At 33.8% G+C, this 14,117-nt stretch overlaps 2 protein-coding genes across 2 annotated transcripts; both read left to right on the forward strand.

Moving 5' to 3' along the window:
* Positions 1-2,739: 2,739 nt before the first annotated feature.
* LOC131997449 (uncharacterized) lies at positions 2,740-7,151 on the forward strand. The gene is made up of 2 exons (XM_059368385.1): positions 2,740-6,012; positions 6,899-7,151. The coding sequence occupies exons 1-2, from the start codon at positions 2,740-2,742 to the stop codon at positions 6,935-6,937; spliced, it is 3,312 nt and encodes a 1,103-aa protein (XP_059224368.1). The 3' UTR covers positions 6,938-7,151.
* LOC131997465 (uncharacterized) lies at positions 7,054-8,052 on the forward strand. The gene has a single exon (XM_059368386.1). It carries the CDS (start codon positions 7,054-7,056, stop codon positions 8,050-8,052), a length of 999 nt encoding a protein of 332 aa, XP_059224369.1.
* Positions 8,053-14,117: the final 6,065 nt, after the last annotated feature.

Consider the following 14,117-nt stretch of genomic DNA (forward strand, 5'->3'; position numbering starts at 1 on the left):
TATTGCCTTGAAGACGACTTTGAATTTCGAAGCGAAAAAAAAAACATTTTTCGTACATTAATTATGCGATTTTGGGCTTGTTTTTTGAAGAAAATGCATAGGAGTTGAACTAAACCGATTCTTTTGTCATAATCTTCAATATTGTATACTCAACTCGAAAAATTTTTTCCCGTCAAAAATTGAAAATTTTCATAAGGGGTTAGCCTTTGCTAAAAATATGCGAAAAACATAAAATGTGAAATTCCAAGTAATTTTGTTTATTTTACGAATCGTCTTCGAATTTCGAACTGCGGAATGCTTTAAAATTTTCGATATTCGAAAAAATGAAGGGATCATAGCGTTTATTGCCTTGAAGACGACTTTGAATTTCGAAGCGAAAAAAAAAACATTTTTCGTACATTAATTATGCGATTTTGGGCTTGTTTTTTGAAGAAAATGCATAGGAGTTGAACTAAACCGATTCTTTTGTCATAATCTTCAATATTGTATACTCATATTTTGTTTATTTTACGAATCGTCTTCGAATTTCGAACTGCGGAATGCTTTAAAATTTTCGATATTCGAAAAAATGATGGGATCATAGCGTTTATTGCCTTGAAGACGACTTTGAATTTCGAAGCGAAAAAAAAAACATTTTTCGTACATTAATTATGCGATTTTGGGCTTGTTTTTTGAAGCAAATGCATAGGAGTTGAACTAAACCGATTCTTTTGTCATAATCTTCAATATTGTATACTCAACTCGAAAAATTTTTTCGCGTCAAAAATTGAAAATTTTCATAAGGGGTTAGCCTTTGCTAAAAAAAAATGCGAAAAACATAAAATGTGAAATTCCAAGTAATTTTGTTTATTTTACGAATCGTCTTCGAATTTCGAACTGCGGAATGCTTTAAAATTTTCGATATTCGAAAAAATGAAGGGATTATAGCGTTTATTGCCTTGAAGACGACTTTGAATTTCGAAGCGAAAAAAAAACATTTTTCGTACATTAATTATGCGATTTTGGGCTTGTTTTTTGAAGAAAATGCATAGGAGTTGAACTAAACCGTTTCTTTTGTTATAATCTTCAATATTGTATACTCAACTCGAAAAATTTTTTCGCGTCAAAAATTGAAAATTTTCATAAGGGGTTAGCCTTTGCTAAAAATATGCGAAAAACATAAAATGTGAAATTCCAAGTAATTTTGTTTATTTTACGAATCGTCTTCGAATTTCGAACTGCGGAATGCTTTAAAATTTTCGATATTCGAAAAAATGAAGGGATTATAGCGTTTATTGCCTTGAAGACGACTTTGAATTTCGAAGCGAAAAAAAAAACATTTTTCGTACATTAATTATGCGATTTTGGGCTTGTTTTTTGAAGAAAATGCATAGGAGTTGAACTAAACCGATTCTTTTGTCATAATCTTCAATATTGTATACTCAACTCGAAAAATTTTTTCCCGTCAAAAATTGAAAATTTTCATAAGGGGTTAGCCTTTGCTAAAAATATGCGAAAAACATAAAATGTGAAATTCCAAGTAATTTTGTTTATTTTACGAATCGTCTTCGAATTTCGAACTGCGGAATGCTTTAAAATTTTCGATATTCGAAAAAATGAAGGGATTATAGCGTTTATTGCCTTGAAGACGACTTTGAATTTCGAAGCGAAAAAAAAACATTTTTCGTACATTAATTATGCGATTTTGGGCTTGTTTTTTGAAGAAAATGCATAGGAGTTGAACTAAACCGATTCTTTTGTCATAATCTTCAATATTGTATACTCAACTCGAAAAATTTTTTCGCGTCAAAAATTGAAAATTTTCATAAGGGGTTAGCCTTTGCTAAAAAAATGCGAAAAACATAAAATGTGAAATTCCAAGTAATTTTGTTTATTTTACGAATCGTCTTCGAATTTCGAACTGCGGAATGCTTTAAAATTTTCGATATTCGAAAAAATGAAGGGATTATAGCGTTTATTGCCTTGAAGACGACTTTGAATTTCGAAGCGAAAAAAAAAAACATTTTTCGTACATTAATTATGCGATTTTGGGCTTGTTTTTTGAAGAAAATGCATATGAGTTGAACTAAACCGATTCTTTTGTCATTGTATTGGCTTTTTTACTTTAAACCTATTTTAGCGTTTTTTATTTTATAACTTTAATCTCATCACTGATACTTGCCTTAATATAATTGTCTCTTTCTTACAGTATTTTTAAGTAACATTAACTTTGCTCTCACTTAACAAAACCCTGTAACTTACATTTATACAAGAGAGAGTTGTTGTCAACTAAGCCTCAAGCAAAGCAGATCGCTACAGCGAAACATTAATTTGTGTCTTGTCATTCGTCTTTTTTTTTAATGTTAAAATTACTAAATAACCTCTTGTTGTTATAAAAATAATAAGAACAGTTGTTTAAAGATATGTGTAGTATTCTGTGAATAAACTTTTATGAAAATACCTTAAATGAAATCGTTTCACTCAGAAACTCTCGTACATTAAATTGGTGCCGAAACCCGGGACGACTTTCCCGCTACAACAATCAAAAAAAAATAATTAAAGCCAACACAAAGTTGTGTAATATACTCCATCTACGTGGTTACAACTAAATCAGTGTTTTTATATCTGGAATTTAAAAATTTTCCCAACTTCATACACCTTTGCATGGTATTTTCTGAGCTTACAGGTTCATCTTTAATCCGCTAAAATAATTAACAATTTATTCCAATTACCTTTTGCCCTATTCATCGCATCTAGAAAATGGAGAATTTATCGTCGATAATAGCAGTTCAACACAAATCACACAGCCATTTGCAAAGGTTAGCAAAACGTTTCAACAATAAACCCGAAAAAGAAATAACAAAGGGCTATATGAAATGCGTTCTAGAAGAAGTCGAAACAATTTATAAAAGTTTTAAGGAAGATCATGAGCAAATTTGTGCTTTGGCATTGGAAAACACCATTAATGAAAAAGATGTGCCATATCTAGCAAATGACTTCTATGAAGTTTTCTTTGATACCTACATTACGTTTAAATCAAAACTATTAGATCTAGCCGAAGAGCCTACAATGTCGCATCATCATATGGCAAGTACCTTCATATCTTCCAACAACAACTATAGTAACTCATCAACATCATCATGTGCCAAACTTCCAAAAATTGAATTACCAACCTTCACAGGAGAGTACCTCGAGTGGATACCCTACTGCGACATGTTCACTTCGTTGGTACACAACAACCACTCATTGACTGATATACAAAAGTATTTTTATTTAAAAGGGTCTTGTAAAGATTCCCCTTTAGATATTATAAACCAATACCCAGCTTCTGATAGAAACTACATTGCTGCATGGGAAGCACTTAAATCAAGATACCAAAACAAAAGAAAACTTATTGAACAAATCTTAAACAAGTTATTTTCAATTCCACAGTCTAATGGTTCGTTTTCTAGTATAAAAGAACTGCTTGATTCAACACGATCGTCTCTATCACTGTTAAGGTCGCTCGATATAGACATTGATACATGGGATCCGATCCTTATATATCTTATGACACAGAAAATGGACAAACAGACCCGTAAAGAATGGGAACAATCCATTAGTAGCACTGAACTTCCTGTAATGAACGATTTGTTCAAGTTTTTGGAAACTACATTTAGAACATTGGAGTCTGTAGAGGAATCAAATAACCGACCAGAAAGGCAGATCTCTGTTAGTCGCTGTCCACAACAAAAACCATTTAAACGATCTCTGCACATGCATAACGCAGCCGTAAGTACGAGCACCTGTGTATGCTGCCAACGTCGTCACCCACTATACAAATGCTTCAAGTTCTTATCGCTGTCGCCAACAGAAAAGAAATCAATCGTATCTCAAAACAACGTTTGTACGAACTGCCTGAACCCAGGTCATTACTTTAGGCAATGTAAAATTGCAGCTCGCTGCCAACTCTGCCATCAAACTCACCACACCATTCTTCACGCTGCTTACGCAACAGACATCGTTCAAGATCAAACAACAACCGCGCTGTCTACTGCAGTAGAAAATATGAATGCTACAGCATTAAGCCATACACAACCAACATCACATATCAACTCGCACCTATCATCGCTTGCAGCGAATCAACAGTCCCAAGTTCTGCTAGCTACAGCTAAGATTCTCATTAAACACCCCCACGGTGTTTGCTATGCTAAAGCATTGGTTGATCCCGGCTCTCAAGCCTCATTTGTAAACAGAGAGTTATGTCAACTATTAAATTTGAATCAAAAGAGAATTGAAAAAACAACGATAGATGGAATTGGAGCAACATCTAAAACATCAATCAAACATATGGTCGAGCTGAAGCTGGTGTCCAATTATAATAAGAATTACAATTTAACCGTGAGTGCTTTTATTTTGCCTAAAATAACAAATTATAAACCAATAGATGTGAGAAAATGTGATCTGCCGGATTTGAATTCATATCAGTTATCCGATCCAACTTTTTACATGCCATCTAAGATAGATGTTTTGTTGGGAAGTGATGTTTATGGTGAGATCTTAAAACAAAATTGTATAAAGTTTCCAAACAGTGTCTTATTGCAGGAAAGTGTGTTCGGGTGGCTAGTTTCAGGCCCTATAGGCAAACCATACCCAAAAACGACCCTGAATGTAAATAGCTGCAATCTCGAGAATCAGCTGCGTTTATTCTGGGAACAAGAAGAGTTGGCAGAAACAAAAAATTTATCGCTAGAGGAAGAAGCTTGTGAATCATATTTTGCAACAACATATATTCGAACGAGTGAGGGCCGATATGAAGTTCACTTGCCATTTAGAAGTTTGTTAAAAGGTGAGACTGCTCCGATATTCCAAAATACAGACTATGTTGCCCTAAAAAGACTGAAACAGCTTGAATCTTCTTTTAAATATCGACCTCAATTTGCGACAGCTTACAAAGCCTTTATGTCTGAGTACGAACATTTGGGCCATATGGAAAAGGTGGGACGATATCCTCAAGATTTACCACCGAATATATACTTCTTGCCTCACCATGGTGTTTTGCGCGAAAGCAGTACCACTACTAAATTAAGAGTCGTTTTCGATGGTAGCAGCAGAGTTCCACCACAGCCATCTCTGAATGATGAACTCGCTAGTGGACCCCCACTGCAAAACGACCTGCCCACTATTATCATTCGATGGCGACGTTTTAAAATTTCGTTTACAGCCGACTTGGAAAAAATGTTTAGGCAGATAAATGTATGCAACGACCATCAGCTGTACCAGTGTATTCTATGGCGTGACCCCAACACCAATGACCTGAATATTTACAAATTGAAAACAGTAACTTATGGTACGACCTCCGCTCCGTTTTTGGCAATAAGAGTTTTGAAACAAATAGCAGAAGATGGCAGATCAGAATTTCCTTTAGCGTGTAAAGTGATAGAATCGGATACATACGTGGACGATGTTATATCTGGATGTGACAGCGTTACGGAAGCAATTAAATTGGCGCATGAGCTTGTCCTCTTGTTGGCGAAATCTGGTTTTACCCTTAGGAAGTGGAGCTCAAATTCTACCGAACTATTAAGTACGATTCCTTCCGAGTTTCAGACTACAGCCAATAGCTTCCCGCTTCAAAATCATGAAATGGTTAAAGCCTTGGGCTTATCTTGGGACCCCAAAAGTGACAATTTTTATTTTAAAGTCAATTATACTTTTTCTGATAAAATTACGAAAAGTGTTGTACTTTCAGATTCTGCAAGATTATTTGATCCACTTGGCTGGTTGGCCCCTACAACCATAATGGCGAAAATCATGTTTCAAACTCTATGGCGAGAAGGTTTGGATTGGACAGATCCTTTGCCAGCGAATTTGCACAATGAGTGGTCTAAATATCGAACTGCATTAAAGGACATTGAGAAGTTATCGCTGCCTAGATGGTTTAAAAGCAAATCGACATCCTCTACTGATCTTCATGCATTCTGTGACGCGTCCAAGCTAGCTTTTGCCGCAGTTGTCTACATAAGAGTTGTGAAGGAAGATGGAAAAGTACACGTAAGTCTAATACAATCAAAAACAAAAGTAGCCCCTCTGAAAGTACAAACCATACCAAAACTTGAGTTGTGTGCCGCTGTTTTGTGTGCAAGGTTGGTCACCAGGGTAAAATCATGCATTGGGCTCAAAGTAGATAATGTGATGTTGTGGTCGGATAGTACCACGGTGCTGAACTGGATCAAAACACAATCTTCTCAGCTCCCAGTATATGAGGCAAATCGGGTTTCTCAAATACAACGCTTGACAAATATTTCTGAGTGGCGATATGTATCTTCATCTGACAATCCAGCAGACTGCGCAACCAGAGGCTTATTACCAGAGGATTTAAAAACTCATACCATTTGGTGGCATGGGCCACACTGGCTACATGAAGACTCAACAGCCTGGCCTGTTTGTAAGCTCAGAAATACCGTGCATCCGGCTGCGAGTAAACCAATCATCTATTCATTCACCACGAGTACAGCCACCAAGCTGAAGACGTCGGATTATCCGGACTACTTTTCAAAATACTCATCATTCAACAGACTGCAACGGGTAACTGCGTATATTCTTCGATTTTACAACAATTTGAAAGCGTCTATCTCAAAAGATTCCATTCAAAAACATCATAAACTGATTGGTTGTCTCCAGACAACAGAATTGAAAAGTTCAAGATTGCGGTTAGTCAAGATTTGCCAACGCATTTCCTTCAAAGATGACATAACTTGCCTTCAAAACAAACTTCCTTTAGCATGCAACAGCCGAGTACTAAAACTGCAACCATTCTTGGATGATGAAGGCGTTCTTCGAGTTGGAGGAAGAATTAAGCACGCAGATTTATCGTTTGGGAAAAAACACCCTATTTTATTAACAAAAACTGATCCTATTTCCTACCTTATATTTGCAGAAGCTCATTCTAAAACATTACATGGTGGAGTGCAGCTGATGCAATCATACGTCATGACTCACTACTGGATCCTTTCAGCACGGAACTTAGCAAAATCTGTGAAGCGAAACTGCGTGACTTGTTTCAAATATTCTGCTAAAGCCGCTACTCAAATCATGGGAAATCTACCACAAGTGCGACTCAATCCTGCAAGGCCCTTCAAACATAGTGGTCTAGACTATGCTGGCCCTATAAATATGAAGCAAAATACACTCAGGCGAAGCACCACAACCAAAGGGTACATATGCTTATTCGTTTGCATGTGTACCAAAGCTGTTCATCTTGAGGTTGTTTCTAGCTTAACCACTGATGATTTTCTGGCTGCATTTAAGAGGTTCACTTCTCGCCGAGGACCTTGTACTGATTTGTACTCGGATTGTGGCACAACATTCATCGGAGCGTCCAAAGAACTACAGATTTTGTACCATAGATCCAAAGCTTCATTACCTGAACATTTGGTAGAAGGCCTCAACAACAGTGGTACCCAATGGCATTTTATACCTCCTGCTTCCCCTCATTTTGGTGGTCTATGGGAAGCGGGTGTGAAGTCTACGAAGCATCATCTTCGTCGTATTATGAAAGACCGGACTCTCACATACGAGGAACTTTCAACCCTATTGTGCCAAGTCGAAAGCTGTTTAAATTCCAGGCCTCTTTGCCCGCTCTCAACTGATCCCTCAGACTTCAGCGTTTTGACACCGGCCCATTTCTTAGTTGGCGAGCCTACAACTTGTATACCAGAAGACGACTTGCTAGACTCAAACATCAATCGGCTAACACATTGGAAACAGATTGAGAAACTTAAGCAACATTTTTGGCAACGCTGGTCCCAAGAGTATCTTTGCCGATTGCAGTCAAGACCAAAATGGAATTGCCTAAAACGAGAGGCCCAAATCGGTGATATTGTACTGCTACTTCATGAACGCAGTACCCCAGGACATTGGCCATTGGCTCGAGTAGAAGAAATACATCCTGGCTCTGACGGGCACTGTCGAGTTGTGACCTTGTATTGCAATGGAAAATTCATAAAGCGTCCAATTGCAAAAATTTGTTTTCTCCCATCCAACGATGCATCATCAGTCACTTTAAATGCTTTGGAAGAAAGAAATACTTGAAGTACGGTTTAAGAACTAATGTTCTTAGTGGGGGAGAATGTATTGGCTTTTTTACTTTAAACCTATTTTAGCGTTTTTTATTTTATAACTTTAATCTCATCACTGATACTTGCCTTAATATAATTGTCTCTTTCTTACAGTATTTTTAAGTAACATTAACTTTGCTCTCACTTAACAAAACCCTGTAACTTACATTTATACAAGAGAGAGTTGTTGTCAACTAAGCCTCAAGCAAAGCAGATCGCTACAGCGAAACATTAATTTGTGTCTTGTCATTCGTCTTTTTTTTTAATGTTAAAATTACTAAATAACCTCTTGTTGTTATAAAAATAATAAGAACAGTTGTTTAAAGATATGTGTAGTATTCTGTGAATAAACTTTTATGAAAATACCTTAAATGAAATCGTTTCACTCAGAAACTCTCGTACAGTCATAATCTTCAATATTGTATACTCAACTCGAAAAATTTTTTCCCGTCAAAAATTGAAAATTTTCATAAGGGGTTAGCCTTTGCTAAAAATATGCGAAAAACATAAAATGTGAAATTCCAAGTAATTTTGTTTATTTTACGAATCGTCTTCGAATTTCGAACTGCGGAATGCTTTAAAATTTTCGATATTCGAAAAAATGAAGGGATCATAGCGTTTATTGCCTTGAAGACGACTTTGAATTTCGAAGCGAAAAAAAAAATTTTTCGTACATCAATTATGCGATTTTGGGCTTGTTTTTTGAAGAAAATGCATAGGAGTTGAACTAAACCGATTCTTTTGTCATAATCTTCAATATTGTATACTCATATTTTGTTTATTTTACGAATCGTCTTCGAATTTCGAACTGCGGAATGCTTTAAAATTTTCGATATTCGAAAAAATGATGGGATCATAGCGTTTATTGCCTTGAAGAAGACTTTGAATTTCGAAGCGAAAAAAAAACATTTTTCGTACATTAATTATGCGATTTTGGGCTTGTTTTTTGAAGAAAATGCATAGGAGTTGAACTAAACCGATTCTTTTGTTATAATCTTCAATATTGTATACTCAACTCGAAAAATTTTTTCGCGTCAAAAATTGAAAATTTTCATAAGGGGTTAGCCTTTGCTAAAAAAATGCGAAAAACATAAAATGTAAAATTCCAAGTAATTTTGTTTATTTTACGAATCGTCTTCGAATTTCGAATTGCGGAATGCTTTAAAATTTTCGATATTCGAAAAAATGAAGGGATTATAGCGTTTATTGCCTTGAAGACGACTTTGAATTTCGAAGCGAAAAAAAAAACATTTTTCGTACATTAATTATGCGATTTTGGGCTTGTTTTTTGAAGAAAATGCATAGGAGTTGAACTAAACCGATTCTTTTGTCATAATCTTCAATATTGTATACTCAACTCGAAAAATTTTTTCCCGTCAAAAATTGAAAATTTTCATAAGGGGTCTTCGAATTTCGAACTGCGGAATGCTTTAAAATTTTCGATATTCGAAAAAATGAAGGGATTATAGCGTTTATTGCCTTGAAGACGACTTTGAATTTCGAAGCAAAAAAAAACATTTTTCGTACATTAATTATGCGATTTTGGGCTTGTTTTTTGAAGAAAATGCATAGGAGTTGAACTAAACCGATTCTTTTGTCATAATCTTCAATATTGTATACTCAACTCGAAAAATTTTTTCGCGTCAAAAATTGAAAATTTTCATAAGGGGTTAGCCTTTGCTAAAAAAATGCGAAAAACATAAAATGTGAAATTCCAAGTAATTTTGTTTATTTTACGAATCGTCTTCGAATTTCGAACTGCGGAATGCTTTAAAATTTTCGATATTCGAAAAAATGAAGGGATTATAGCGTTTATTGCCTTGAAGACGACTTTGAATTTCGAAGCGAAAAAAAAAATTTTTTCGTACATCAATTATGCGATTTTGGGCTTGTTTTTTGAAGAAAATGCATAGGAGTTGACTTAAACCGATTCTTTTGTCATAATCTTCAATATTGTATACTCAACTCGAAAAATTTTTTCGCGTCAAAAATTGAAAATTTTCATAAGGGGTTAGCCTTTGCTAAAAAAAATGCGAAAAACATAAAATGTGAAATTCCAAGTAATTTTGTTTATTTTACGAATCGTCTTCGAATTTCGAACTGCGGAATGCTTTAAAATTTTCGATATTCGAAAAATGAAGGGATCATAGCGTTTATTGCCTTGAAGACGACTTTGAATTTCGAAGCGAAAAAAAAAACATATTTCGTACATCAATTATGCGATTTTGGGCTTGTTTTTTGAAGAAAATGCATAGGAGTTGAACTAAACCGATTATTTTGTTATAATCTTCAAAATTGTATACTCAACTCGAAAAATTTTTTCGCGTCTAAAATTGAAAATTTTCATAAGGGGTTAGCCTTTGCTAAAAAAATGCGAAAAACATAAAATGTAAAATTCCAAGTAATTTTGTTTATTTTACGAATCGTCTTCGAATTTCGAACTGCAGAATGCTTTAAAATTTTCGATATTCGAAAAAATGAAGGGATTATAGCGTTTATTGCCTTGAAGACGACTTTGAATTTCGAAGCGAAAAAAAAACATTTTTCGTACATTAATTATGCGATTTTGGGCTTGTTTTTTGAAGAAAATGCATAGGAGTTGAACTAAACCGATTCTTTTGTTATAATCTTCAATATTGTATACTCAACTCGAAAAATTTTTTCGCGTCAAAAATTGAAAATTTTCATAAGGGGTTAGCCTTTGCTAAAAAAATGCGAAAAACATAAAATGTGAAATTCCAAGTAGTTTTGTTTATTTTACGAATCGTCTTCGAATTTCGAACTGCGGAATGCTTTAAAATTTTCGATATTTGAAAAAATGAAGGGATCATAGCGTTTATTGCCTTGAAGACGACTTTGAATTTCGAAGCGAAAAAAAAAAAAATTTTCGTACATCAATTATGCGATTTTGGGCTTGTTTTTTGAAGAAAATGCATAGGAGTTGAACTAAACCGATTCTTTTGTCATAATCTTCAATATTGTATACTCATATTTTGTTTATTTTACGAATCGTCTTCGAATTTCGAACTGCGGAATGCTTTAAAATTTTCGATATTCGAAAAAATGATGGGATCATAGCGTTTATTGCCTTGAAGACGACTTTGAATTTCGAAGCGAAAAAAAAAACATATTTCGTACATCAATTATGCGATTTTGGGCTTGTTTTTTTAAGAAAATGCATAGGAGTTGAACTAAACCGATCCTTTTGTCATAATCTTCAATATTGTATACTCAACTCGAAAAATTTTTTCCCGTCAAAAATTGAAAATTTTCATAAGGGGTTAGCCTTTGCTAAAAATATGCGAAAAACATAAAATGTGAAATTCCAAGTAATTTTGTTTATTTTACGAATCGTCTTCGAATTTCGAACTGCGGAATGCTTTAAAATTTTCGATATTCGAAAAAATGAAGGGATTATAGCGTTTATTGCCTTGAAGACGACTTTGAATTTCGAAGCGAAAAAAAAAACATATTTCGTACATCAATTATGCGATTTTGGGCTTGTTTTTTTAAGAAAATGCATAGGAGTTGAACTAAACCGATTCTTTTGTCATAATCTTCAATATTGTATACTCAACTCGAAAAATTTTTTCGCGCCAAAAATTGAACATTTTCATAAGGGGTTAGCCTTTGCTAAAAAAATGCGAAAAACATAAAATGTGAAATTCCAAGTAATATTGTTTATTTTACGAATCGTCTTCGAATTTCGAACTGCGGAATGCTTTAAAATTTTCGATATTCGAAAAAATGAAGGGATCATAGCGTTTATTGCCTTGAAGACGACTTTGAATTTCGAAGCGAAAAAAAAAAATTTTTCGTACATCAATTATGCGATTTTGGGCTTGTTTTTTGAAGAAAATGCATAGGAGTTGACTTAAACCGATTCTTTTGTCATAATCTTCAATATTGTATACTCAACTCGAAAAATTTTTTCGCGTCAAAAATTGAAAATTTTCATAAGGGGTTAGCCTTTGCTAAAAATATGCGAAAAACATAAAATGTGAAATTCCAAGTAATTTTGTTTATTTTACGAATCGTCTTCGAATTTCGAACTGCGGAATGCTTTAAAATTTTCGATATTAGAAAAAATGAAGGGATTATAGCGTTTATTGCCTTGAAGACGGCTTTGAATTTCGAAGCGAAAAAAAAACATTTTTCGTACATTAATTATGCGATTTTGGGCTTGTTTTTTTGAAGAAAATGCATAGGAGTTGAACTAAACCGATTCTTTTGTCATAATCTTCAATATTGTATACTCAACTCGAAAAATTTTTTCCCGTCAAAAATTGAAAATTTTCATAAGGGGTTAGCCTTTGCTAAAAATATGCGAAAAACATAAAATGTGAAATTCCAAGTAATTTTGTTTATTTTACGAATCGTCTTCGAATTTCGAACTGTGGAATGCTTTAAAATTTTCGATATTCGAAAAAATGAAGGGATTATAGCGTTTATTGCCTTGAAGACGACTTTGAATTTCGAAGCGAAAAAAAAACATTTTTCGTACATTAATTATGCGATTTTGGGCTTGTTTTTTGAAGAAAATGCATAGGAGTTGAACTAAACCGATTCTTTTGTTATAATCTTCAATATTGTATACTCAACTCGAAAAATATTTTCGCGTCAAAAATTGAAAATTTTCATAAGGGGTTAGCCTTTGCTAAAAAAATGCGAAAAACATAAAATGTGAAATTCCAAGTAATTTTGTTTATTTTACGAATCGTCTTCGAATTTCGAACTGCGGAATGCTTTAAAATTTTCGATATTCGAAAAAATGAAGGGATTATAGCGTTTATTGCCTTGAAGACGACTTTGAATTTCGAAGCGAAAAAAAAACATTTTTCGTACATTAATTATGCAATTTTGGGCTTGTTTTTTGAAGAAAATGCATAGGAGTTGAACTAAACCGATTCTTTTGTTATAATCTTCAATATTGTATACTCAACTCGAAAAATTTTTTCGCGTCAAAAATTGAAAATTTTCATAAGGGGTTAGCCTTTGCTAAAAAAATGCGAAAAACATAAAATGTGAAATTCCAAGTAATTTTGTTTATTTTACGAATCGTCTTCTAATTTCGAACTGCGGAATGCTTTAAAATTTTCGATATTCGAAAAAATGAAGGGATTATAGCGTTTATTGCCTTGAAGACGACTTTGAATTTCGAAGCGAAAAAAAAAACATTTTTCGTACATTAATTATGCGATTTTGGGCTTGTTTTTTGAAGAAAATGCATAGGAGTTGAACTAAACCGATTCTTTTGTCATATTCTTCAATATTGTATACTCAACTCGAAAAATTTTTTCGCGTCAAAAATTGAAAATTTTCATAAGGGGTTAGCCTTTGCTAAAAAAATGCGAAAAACATAAAATGTGAAATTCCAAGTAATTTTGTTTATTTTACGAATCGTCTTCGAATTTCGAACTGCGGAATGCTTTAAAATTTTCGATATTCGAAAAAATGAAGGGATTATAGCGTTTATTGCCTTGAAGACGACATTGAATTTCGAAGCGAAAAAAAACATTTTTCGTACATTAATTATGCGATTTTGGGCTTGTTTTTTGAAGAAAATGCATAGGAGTTGAACTAAACCGATTCTTTTGTCATAATCTTCAATATTGTATACTCAACTCGAAAAATTTTTTCGCGTCAAAAATTGAAAATTTTCATAAGGGGTTAGCCTTTGCTAAAAAAATGCGAAAAACATAAAATGTGAAATTCCAAGTAATTTTGTTTATTTTACGAATCGTCTTCGAATTTCGAACTGCGGAATGCTTTAAAATTTTCGATATTCGAAAAAATGAAGGGATTATAGCGTTTATTGCCTTGAAGACGACTTTGAATTTCGAAGCGAAAAAAAAAAATTTTTTCGTACATCAATTATGCGATTTTGGGCTTGTTTTTTGAAGAAAATGCATAGGAGTTGACTTAAACCGATTCTTTTGTCATAATCTTCAATATTGTATACTCAACTCGAAAAATTTTTTCGCGTCAAAAATTGAAAATTTTCATAAGGGGTTAGCCTTTGCTAAAAATATGCGAAAA

The sequence above is a fragment of the Stomoxys calcitrans genome, chromosome 1 (assembly GCF_963082655.1).
Source record: "Stomoxys calcitrans chromosome 1, idStoCalc2.1, whole genome shotgun sequence".
Taxonomy (NCBI): domain Eukaryota; kingdom Metazoa; phylum Arthropoda; class Insecta; order Diptera; family Muscidae; genus Stomoxys; species Stomoxys calcitrans.